Below are 11731 nucleotides of genomic sequence, written 5' to 3'. Positions count from 1 at the left end.
TGTGAAGCCACCTGAGAGGTATATCCAATCAAATTGTTCGGTAACTATTTGCTGCAAATCAATATAAAGTATTACCCACACAGCATTCTACAGGTTACTTGTATTAAATAGTAGTTCTTTCTTTCAGATAAAACGTTTTTCCAGAAAAAGAAAAGCCCCAACAGAAAGAAATGGTTTACAAAATAAGTCAAGTAAACAACTAAAAAATGATACTGCCCTTGCTGCACGTTGCCTTTTGTTACTGGGGGCTTCAACAACAGATACTAGAACTGTCACAGGTGAGCCATTTGTTTATCTGATAATAAATTATTTTCTAACATTGTTTCACTGCATGCTTTACTACTAATAATTTGCTTTTGTTGGTTATGTAGTGTAAACTTTTATTGTATCGCTATAAATTAATAAGGCCTAAGGGGAGTACATGTACATTGCTGTACTTTATATTATTTTCATAGAGGTTAGCACAAGCCTTTTAACGTTTTTCGATTTTATAACTCATTAGTGTTCTTTTTGTAACTCTCATATTTTTAATACTGTACAGATTGTAGCAATGATGGTTCTCATTGTGATTCAACATGCCCACCTTTTCCGTGTTCCAGTGAAAGCAACGGTAATGAAAAGGAGACAGCTGATAAGGAGACCCATGTTAATTTCAATAGTGGCGATGTAAAAATCTGAAAATACACTACTTAGAAATGAGTTAACACTTCTGAAAAGTGCAAGTACAAGTACCGATAGTTTTCCACAAACTCCAGTGAATTCACCCTATTTCAGTGTGACTGATGTTCAAGATGATGCAGCAAAATGCAAGTTTTACACCGGCTTGACTTGGCTCCAGTTTCTTAGCTTCTGGGATTTCTTGGGGCCTGCACGAGAGAAACTGCTCTTCTGGAAGCGTGATGTGGTCAATGAGAAAACATCTTCAAAAAAGCGCCCTGGTCCTGATCGCAAGTTAAGTCCAATGAATGCACTTTTTATGACACTTGTAAGACTGAGAGCTGGTCTGTTAAATCAGGACATAGCGTATAGGTTTGGGGTTTCCAAAGGTCACGTTACAACTATAGTCACTACTTGGATACAGTTTATGTATTTACAGTGTTCCAGACTAAGATCAGATATGTTTCCTTCAAGAGATGTTATAAAATGCAATATTCCACCATGCTTCAAAAAATTCAAAGATATACGTGTTATCATCGATTGCTCAGAATTTTTCGTTGAACAGTCTACTCATTTTAAACAGCAGAGTAATATGTACTCCAGTTATAAGAACCATGTAACTTATAAAGTTCTTATAGGTAATTGCCCCATCTGGAGCAATGCCTATATCTCACCTGCCTATGAAGGGTCAATCTCTGATAATGAGATTGTTAAGGACTCTGGTTTCCTTGACATGCTTGAAGAAGGTGATCTTGTCCTTACTGATAGAGGATTCACTATCAGAGATATGCTGTTTGACAAGAAAGCAGACCTGAATATTCCTTCTTTTCTAGGGGGCAGGGATAAGTTGTCAGCAGCAGAAGAAATAAAAACAAAAGAAATTGCCAGAGTACGCATACACGTTGAACGTGCAATTGAGCGAATCAAGAAATTTAGGTTATTAAGGAAGATACTGCCCTTGTCTCTTCAGCCAGTGTTTTCCTAAATGGTGTTTGTAGCAGGCTGTCTAGTAAATGTACTGTGTAAAATCATCAACTTTCACTGGGATTCTAATTTTGGTATATTTGAGGGAGCACCGGGTATGTTTGTTATTTTACATATTCATGCAACTTTACTCAAATAGTAGCGGAAATAAATCCCAGCAAAAAAATAATGTTCGGTGTTTTGAATCAGCTGGATTTTATTTTCATATTCATTTATATGCATCATTTACTATTGAGGGGAGGATATAGGGAGGGATGCATTGTGTAATATTGAGGGGGATATATCCTTTAATATTAAGAGTTCAGGGGTAGAATAGACAAATACCGGGTAAATGTAAATAATTCAATATTTTATTTCATAACAAAATTGTAAAAGTGACTTATAAAACATGATATGGCAAAACAATTTGCTTTTTCATAGTGCAACTAGAAATCATACAGTATTTTCAAATGCACTGCGAAAGTGAAAAAAAAAATATTGTACTTGCTTTATTCATCCAATTTGATGTACATATGCATGTTTGAATTCCAAATTAAGCAATAAAATACTCTGATTAATTTATTGTATTTGCTTTCCACATTTGGTTGTTCACACTGTGTGCAGAATATATGAAAGTGACCGAGGTAATCAAAATAAAGTGTCATATTTCCTCTATTAGAAGCACAGGTAGAACAAAAGTTGCATTATCTGTATAAAGAAATGGTAAAATATTTTAACCATAGAAAACCATTATTTATAAAGTGCGCTTCTAATAGAGGAAATATTGTACTACTCATTCAATGCTCAGCATTGGCAGCCTTCCGGGGAGTCTCATTTTAAACAGTTCTGGAATCAACTTGGTTTGGTTAAATTTTGTGAGACGTTTCACAATGTTTGCAAACAACACTAGGTCAAACTGTAATTTCTCGCATGTCATACCATTGGGTGACCATACAACGAAGTAGCAATTGGGTACTTCCAAGACTACCATTTGCATCTGGCATTGGTAGTAATGTGCATGGTTACGCTTTAGGTCAGAATTCAAGCAAAAATTTTTTACCTGCTTCTGACGCAGATCTTTTTCAAAGCTAACAGGATTTCCGGTCTTCAAACAGTATAGACATTTAATTTCCAGGACTGCTATATTTTGGCCCTTGTCGGTGATCACACCATCAGGCGATGCAGACAGGCTAGGGTATTTGCCATTTGTCCACATCCCTGATTCCTTAACAGCTAAATTTCCGTGGGTTCCCTGAAATTCTTTACGTGCCTTGTCTTCGTTTTTTTTGCCCCAGTCAGTAGCAGCAGTGAATATTGGTTTGCCCCACAATTTACTGAACACTATATTTTCAGCAGCCGTCTCAGATTTACAAGTGAAAACTTGCTTACACACTGAAGCTGTTATGCGAATACGACGCTCGTTGTGCCAGACACCATCTCCCTGTCCTGTTGTAACCTCGGTGATGCCAGGTACTGCGAGATTCTTTATGAGAATGTCAGTTTTGCCTTTAATGCACTCCATGTGGTCTTCTGATGGTGTGTAGTCATGTAGTGAATAGGGATAATTGTTACTCACATCGATGGGCGTGGACTACCAGACTTCTGTAAACTAATAATGAATTCGTTTTTTTTGCTGAATTGACATGGTATTGTCTCTTAGTGAGGGAGGACGTGGATCGAAATTCATCACATCCGAGGTTTTCTTTCTGTTACTGTAATCCACGCCAGTAATTCTGGTGGGATTTTTCTTTGTCTTGGCACCCATACCCCATGAAGCTGGTCTACCAGCACATGTAGTTTTGTCAAATTTTGAGATGTAAATTAAGACAGCTGCAACGTGGCTGCATCTACCTAATGCCGATGATTTGCACTCACATGTTGATTCTTTCACGAAAGCAGAGTTATTCGATAGACTATTAGTGATGAAATAGGATGTGCTCCTCATACTTGCTTTAACTTTTGCTTTGAAATAAAAAAAAATTGCACCCTGTAGCTTCCCTTGGATCTCAAGAACATTGTCACTGTTGTAAAATTGTTTTCCTCTTCTAAGGGGTTTGTCAGTATGACATTCTGATTCACTGCCATCTTCATCACCAGAATCCTGATAAAATTGGCTGGCTGGGTGATTTTCTATTATGTGGTGAATATGACCCTCGGTTATTACTGGTAGTTCATCGGCAAGATATTAACAACCTGAGCTGTACCACATGAACGAACTTGCTTCTCCTTGATTTGCACCCAGTGCCCCTTATCTATAGCAGGGTCAATATCCACTGATCCTCCACTGTTAATGCAACTTTTGCAACTGAAATATTAAAAAAAAATAACACAAGAAACATCTATAATAATATTTATTTGATTTACTCAAACAAATTTTGGGAATTCTGGATAACACAAAATATAGAATGGAAATTGGAATTAATATTTTTACAATTGATCACTGGTCATTTCATGGCTATTAACAAGTTTTTTTTCAATATTTTACCTGCATGCGGCCCAAAAATAAATACAAATAAGTAAATTGTATATTTCAAAATTTTTCACATTCAAAACACGGGTAAAATGTTTATCAAAAACATAATCACGGGCTCTGGGTTACTGTTTACGTTCGGCGATGTGAGTGACCGACTCCTTACTGACACGCATCGTCGACTGACAATTGAATGGAAATTAGTCATGTAGACATTGGATTACCGCAAATGCTGTCTGAAAATGTTTTTCTATAATAGATCTTCAAGCAGAAAGGACGCCTTGATAGAAAAATAGTCAAAAATACAGCGATTGCAGTCTGAGACAGACTCCGGAAGTGGAACGGCGGGCTGCCGGCACAGCGTATGCTAGCCTATAAACTCCGAAAAAAACTTACCGTTTTATTAGATCGCTCTTCTTTCCACTCGTTTTAAGACCCCTGCATTTTAACCATCTGGACAATTGAGCGTTTGAATGCTTGTCAATTAGAGAATGGACCAGTTTCGCCCCGGGCACATCGTCTTCAGTGAGAGTGATCGGCCCTATTATGCAAGTGCAGTGAACCGCAAAGTTTGTCCGCTCGGGTTGCGATGATGTCATTAATAATAATAATAATAATAATAACTTTATTGCATCCTTAGAAATACAATGTTTCTATCAGTTAATAGCAATAAAGATTAGTTGTGATAACTACTACTACAAAAAGAAAGTTAGTTGTTAAAAAAAAAAGATAAAGCAAGTGTTACATATCAAATGGCATTTTTATTTCTTGATTGAAATGCATTATGAATATAGTTGCCAATCTTTTTTATTATTACATCATCTTTTGAAGTCATCAAGAAATTAAATTTCTGGAGATCATCCTGGGTTTCTTGTGGAAATATGTCTTGTATGATTTGTTGGCGTATTACTTTATATTGTGGACATTTCATAACAAAGTGCAGTTCGTCTTCTATTTCATTCTGTGAACATTGCATTGTTTGCAAATTCTATTTTCAGTAGGTATTTTTGGTTGCATATGTCTCCCTTTTTCTATTGCTAAATTGTGATTACTAGTTCGAAATTTTGTCATTGAAATTCTTTGTTTCAAATTTAGCACATCTAAGTATTTTTCAAAATTATAAGAGTCTTTGAATTTTTCATAAGTTCTCAGCTTTGTTTTTTCAGTTATATTTTTTCTCCAGAAATTTATGTATTTTTGTTCGACAACTTTGCCAATTTGCTGTATATGTTTTGTTAACCAATCATTCTGTTGTTCTCGTGAAAAGTTCATGTTGTTCATCATTTTTTGTATTGAAGAGTACCATTGTAAATTGGATTTCTTTTGTTCAAGGTATGCTTGTTTTGTGATATTATTGTCTGGTAATTTACTGATACGAGTCCAGTATTTTATTAAATTGATCTGAATATCTACTAAGAGTGGGAATTCTCCTACTTTGGCTCTGCATGCAATGTTTGCCACGAATTTGTTCAGTCCTAGTAGTTGTTTGTAAAAATTTAATTGTGTTTTTTCTGTTATTGTTTTGTCCCATTTGTTGTAATCTTGAATTTCATGGCCCCAGATTTCAGACCCGTACAATAATATTGGTTGAATACACCTTTTAAAAAGATGGATGAAAGTTCTACAATTTGTTTCTGGTGGTAGGAACTGTTTCAATGCATACATTGCTCTGGCTGCTTTATCTGCTAAATTTTGTTTGGCTTCAGTGTAGCAGCCATTTGACTTTAAATTTATACCCAGGTAGTTGTACATATCTATACAGGTAATATTTTGTTCATTATAATAGAATTTTTCTGTCTTTTTCAGTGTTCCTCGTCTGAAAATAACAACTTTTGTTTTTGTCAGATTTACCTGAAGTTTCCATTTATGACAATAAACTTCTAAACTATTTAGTGCATTTTGTAGACCGTTTTTTGTTTCAGATATTAACACTAGTTCATCTGCATAGAGTAGGGAACTAATTTTACAGTTATTCAATGTAACCGGATCTAATGATTCATCTTCTAGTGATTTATTTAAGTCATTAATAAACAAATTAAAAAGCATTGGGCTAATGACACAACCCTGCCTAACACCCTTGGTCGTTTCAAATATGGGTGTAATTTTATTTTTGAAACGAATGCATGATTTTGTATTTAGATACATATTTTTAATGATGTTATAGATTTTACCATTTATACCATTATTAAGTAATTTATTAATATGTTGGGATAAAAAGAATGTACCAGCGATTGAGACAACATCACCATATGTAATTTGCTAAGAGTTTCTTTGAAGCATGTTTGGGCATTGACATTGTTCACTCTTTTGTTTTTGATCTCATGGTAAATGGAAAACACAATCGCAATAAATCTATCGAGGAGTTCACCCTTGTTTCACCAGCACCAGTAGACACTGCCGTCAAATTATCAAAGAACTTCCGTTTACAATCCACTAAGGAAAAGGAGCGTGCTAAGGATCTTATAGAAGCAGAAATCTTCTGTGAATTATTGGCTGTAGACCTGCTTGCCATTGCAGCAAGTTCTAACAGTGCTGGACATATTTTAAGATTAATTGATCATAGAGGAACACAATTTTAGATGTGTTAATCGAAAACGAACAAAAAGAAGTGGTGGCGAATCCATCTGTGCAGCGTTATTTATCAGATGTCTGGAGCGGACAGTTGAAAATTTGGCCGAATTGGAAGACAATATTTTTGTTCTTTGTCATGTTGCTTTGCCCACCTGCATGGACTGCATTTTCACTGCCTCTGAAACATCGATACACAAAGACACCAATTATTAAATTCATGTCTGAGCTGCAGAAGAAATCAGAAACATTTTAACAGAATTATTTTAGTTACCACATATCCATAAAGGTACAGAGAGATACCCAAGAAGTCAGTGTGTCTATAGACAAAGAGGTAGGATTAGAAAATGGGAATCTTGGAAATTTAAGCAGATGTATTCAAATGTATACACAGCTTGACAACAACACTGCCAAAAGGAAGTAGATTGACTGCCTGTGCATGATTCAACATGATTCGGATATTGAAGTCGACTATTTAGATAAAGATGTTGAAATGGCTGATGAAAATATTGCGAAATCATGGGTTGAAGCATTTGTTGAAAAACACTTTGATAAGGTAGGTAGTTACTGTCAACTGGGGTAGAAGCTTTAAATCTCCTGTAAGAATTAAATGTGATGGGAAAAAAAATATCAGCAGAAACATTAAAAAAGTCGTGAATTTATGTATTTATCAGCAATGAAAACTAAAACAATGGCTGGAAAGGACCATCAGCAATTTAAAATAACATCTGGAAAGAAACAGCTCAATGTTAATGTTTACCATAATGGTATTATCATGTTTCAAGGACACTGCTTGGCCTGGCTTACCAATAATCTTGACCAATTACTATCCAAGAAATAAGTGAGAAATTAAAGAACATGGATACATCAGGACACAATAAAACTGAACCAAAATAAATTGGATAAAATCAAATGAGAATTATGAAGGACAAATTCACACCCTACAAAATGACAAGAAAATGTTACAACAATCACTGTCAGATAGCAGGGGTCGAAATATGGATGCACATAGATTATTAGCTAGTGCAAGTAAACTCAAAATAAACTCAAAATGCACGCATTATATTCACTAAGCCTAAACAAAGTTCAACCAACATTGTAGGTGACTATATTGAAAGATATTGAACCATCCAAAGTATACAGAAACACTCAAGTAAGAACATTACGAGGTAGTAAAATAGTGGAAGTAGAACAATATTTATCTCATGTAAAGTATACAGATATAGAACATATCATAATTCATGTAGGCACAAATGATATTGATATTGGCTCATCAGTCAGTGACACATGTATGAATGCTTATCACTCTTTAATACAAAAAGCAAAAGAATATTTTCCTAAATCCACAATATATATTTCATCTATTATACACAGACGCAATAATCAATATTTCTTGAAAGCTTCCAGACATGTTAACACTTTGTTGAAAAATCTATGTGAGAAGGAAGGCCTTATATTTCTACAGCATTATATGGTACCAGACAGGCACCTTAATGATAATGTTCACTTGAATAGACGAGGAACAGCTATGTTAGTTCATCGTCCGCCTGCACGGTGATGCTCCGTTCGAACATTCCTCTCTCCACAACACCGTGCGGTAATTCTATTCATAACCGTGTATGTCACGTGGTTGCGCGATAGAAAGTTTACCGACCAATAGAAAGCTTTGTTACAATGACTACCAAAAAGCGCTTGGGGCTTTGCATTTCTGATGTCTTCATCTTCGGCTTCATTTCTGTCAATATATGTTGCAGTGACACAATGAGCTTTGAGGTATACTCTTCTATAATACTCAATAGTGGCGACAACACTATTACCACGCTTGATGGTCGCAAGGTTGGTAAAGCATAATAACATAATGATTTACCATTTCCAGTGCGACTAAAAACGAACACATCAGACTCGGAACTAAGTACCCTGAACGGCTTTTGTCCGAATATTGTATTGCCTCGACATCCAAGCCAAAACAGCTTCCACTGTGCGAGCAGTTTCACCGCCTGGCAACCATCGCGGTGAAAACAAAGGCCAACAACTCTCAGAAAACGGTACTTTGGGATGGTTGTTGACACCCCCTGAACCGTGTAACAAGATTACCCTGCATATGCAACATATTTAAATTTGGTTGTTTTGGATTTCTTTAAAGTTAAGTTTGTGCTGTTTTTTCGATTTTAGCTATTTTCAACGGCTTTTCGACCGGCGTTCCACAGCAGCTCGCGCAGAGCCCATAGAAATACATGGTAGAGTGGTGCGCGTCTTTAATAGCGTCTTGTGACTTAGCTCCGCCCCGACAATGTTGTTAGCGTGGTCAAGCGCGTTGATGAAAGAAGCAATATGATTGGCTGTTGGTAAACTGATTCCAAACTGTGAGGGCATTGTCACATACACATATTGCTAATGAAATACTTCAAGGTGATAGTGGAGTGCTTCGCCGGAACATTCACCTTGAAAATTCAAGATGTGTTAGTTAGAAATATTAAAGATAGACTAGAACCAAAATTAGGGATTAATAGAAGGAAAGGAATGGGTCACAATTTAAGTAATAACAGATATCAAGGTGAAATGCATAATGATCAAAATTTACAAAATTATTATTTACCACATAACCCATTCATATACTGGGAATCACAAGGCCATGGGTCCAAACTGAACAGTATTTAATGGTTTACAAAAAGAAACTAAAACAGAATACAATAAAACAGCTATATCTTTTCATATACACAGATGTGTTCAACCTTAAAACTTTTGGGAACCCAACAAGGAATAAACAAAAATATTTTAACAACTTCACTATACACACATGAGATAGTGATGGTGTAAAACATGCAAGGACAGATACATATTAAGCTTACAGTTCTTGTGTGTCCAAATCACTGACTTCCCAAGTTGCCATTGAAATGTCAGTCAGTGAGAGACTGTAACAAAACATCAACATGTTAGTCTGTAATATTTGTTCTATTAAAGAAATAATAGGACAATAAAATACTATCCAGATTTGAAAAGGCATCAAGCAGTGTCAAGCAACATACAATCACCTACACATCATGATTCATTAATAAATTTAAAAATAAAACAAACCTTGCAGATCAGCCACCATTAATTTACGGTTGTACTTGTGATATACAATATGGCAAAAACTGATATTTTTTGGCCATGCTCAGTCTCAATTAAATCTTTGTATACTCATATGACTATACATGAATGACTTTTGGCTGATCACAACAAAGTTTACAACATGAAGATAATACTACATATGGTACTTGTAATACAATTACTGAATGTATATCACATCTCATTTGATAATACCTTGGCTTCTCCAAACTCTTTTGGGATGACATCTTTGAAATTTAAAGACAACATTCTTGCTGACATTTGAGATTGCACTTCCTGTATGAAAAAGAATATGATCAAAATTAGATTCCATTCTACAGCCAATTAGTTTAAGAGCTGAAAAACTTTCCTAATAATAACAAAAAAAGTTAATGACTAGATATATGATAATTTAATTGAGAAAATAATTGTTACAATTCACTATATTATTAAAAAGTTACACTTAGTAGTATAGCTAAAAACCAGCAGGAAAAAGTCTTTACCTTTTTAGTCATAGAGATGATAGCATCATTCTTTGATTTTGATAAATGCAGCTTATAGTGGATTTCATACATTGTTCTTATTGTTGAATCCTTGTAAGTCTTAACCACATAGTCCAGAGTTGTGTCAAACACATTTGATGACAACATGTCACAGTTATAACAGTTTCCCATTCCCCCTTCTACAATTAAGGAAGTTACTCTGTATTTGATGGGAAAGTAGGTTTCTTTCCATGTTATCCCATCAGATGTTATTTGCACTAAATACAGGGAACCAGTAGAATCTAGTGATAAAATATTCAAAAACAAACATACAAGTTAATTCACACTTCGATATACTGTAAAATGCTTTATGTTTGCTTTTAATTTGTTTTCATTATTTTCACTAAATTATTTTCATACAATTCAGCCAATATATCTTTTTTCCTATATTTTACATTCAGCAAAATCAATGAAAATAAACTCTATACTAAAACAAGTAACCTGTAGAATACTGTGTGAGTAATATTTTTTATATTGATTTTTGTTGCATTTGCAGCAAATAGTTACCAAACAATGAGAAATCTATAGGATTGAATATACCCCACAGCTGGCTTCACATGCATTGTTCATAGTTCATATGGTGCTTACACCAGGATTTAATTACAGCACCTAGGCGGTATGTGGTTACAGCTTAATGTTCGAGTAATCGCAAGAAATTGACATGACAATAGAAATTCATTAAAGACTGCCACTCCCATGCAATTAACAGCGAGTGAAATTCCTGGGATTGAAACATATATTTTGAAGTCACTGATGTAGGCAACGAATAACTGCAAGTTGATATAAAGACGAGGTAGTTTATTTAATCAGTGGTCAACTAGAGGCTGAAATTATAATTACTTTGTTTATTTCAATTTCTCCTGACGTCAAATAGAATACACTGGTGAAACACGGTAGTAACTGTGGGTGAAAGGATGTTTTGGGGTGTAGTTTACATTGTATATGGAGTGGTAGGGTCGGGTGTAATGTGTTCATTTCCAACTATTATGAAGTCATGTAGAAGTTCACTTAATTTATTTTTGCTGACATGTTTTCAAGCATTACATGTGAATCTAATTTTCACTGCGCTGTGTCTCAATATAGTATGAGGGAAATGACATATTCATTGGAATTTATTTCAGGGGAAAAATGTTTTCAGTGATAATGAAGTATTATGACAGATACCCTCCCCGTGGCTTTCATTGCGTATGGAAGTTATTTTCACGAGTGATGCGGTGTATCCTGCTGCCGTACTTTCACGAGCGAAGCCACGGGGAGGGTGTGGGGTTCTGTTATTATACACATGTCCCATATTTGATTATTTCATATTAAAAAAAGAACGTGCAACAAACCGGGATAGAAATTTAGATCGGGGAACCAATTGCCCATTAATATGCTCCAAGACAGTGCTGCGACCTAGCAACGCTTGTCAGTGTAGAACGCGTGTCGCTGTACGTGTGAAAAT

At 35.3% G+C, this 11731-nt stretch overlaps 1 protein-coding gene across 1 annotated transcript; it reads left to right on the top strand.

Moving 5' to 3' along the window:
* Positions 1 to 206: 206 nt before the first annotated feature.
* Positions 207 to 1642, top strand: LOC146732736 (uncharacterized). The gene is made up of 3 exons (XM_085491927.1): positions 207 to 278; positions 542 to 666; positions 775 to 1642. The coding sequence occupies exons 1-3, from the start codon at positions 207 to 209 to the stop codon at positions 1640 to 1642; spliced, it is 1065 nt and encodes a 354-aa protein (XP_085348053.1).
* The last annotated feature ends 10089 nt before the right edge of the window (positions 1643 to 11731 follow it).

This window comes from Saccoglossus kowalevskii, chromosome 17 (genome assembly GCF_978046115.1).
Source record: "Saccoglossus kowalevskii chromosome 17, keSacKowa6.1, whole genome shotgun sequence".
Classification (NCBI taxonomy): Eukaryota; Metazoa; Hemichordata; class Enteropneusta; family Harrimaniidae; genus Saccoglossus; species Saccoglossus kowalevskii.
Note: the sequence above shows the minus strand (reverse complement) of the source record. Positions and strands in the feature narration are given on the sequence as shown.

Coding starts and splice junctions, on each gene's coding strand:
- LOC146732736 (XM_085491927.1), top strand. CDS start 207: ATGATACTGCCCTTGCTGCACGTTGCCTTTTGTTACTGGGGGCTTCAA. Junction 279..541: donor AGATACTAGAACTGTCACAG/GTGAGCCATTTG, acceptor AATACTGTACAG/ATTGTAGCAATGATGGTTCT. Junction 667..774: donor TTAATTTCAATAGTGGCGAT/GTAAAAATCTGA, acceptor ACCCTATTTCAG/TGTGACTGATGTTCAAGATG.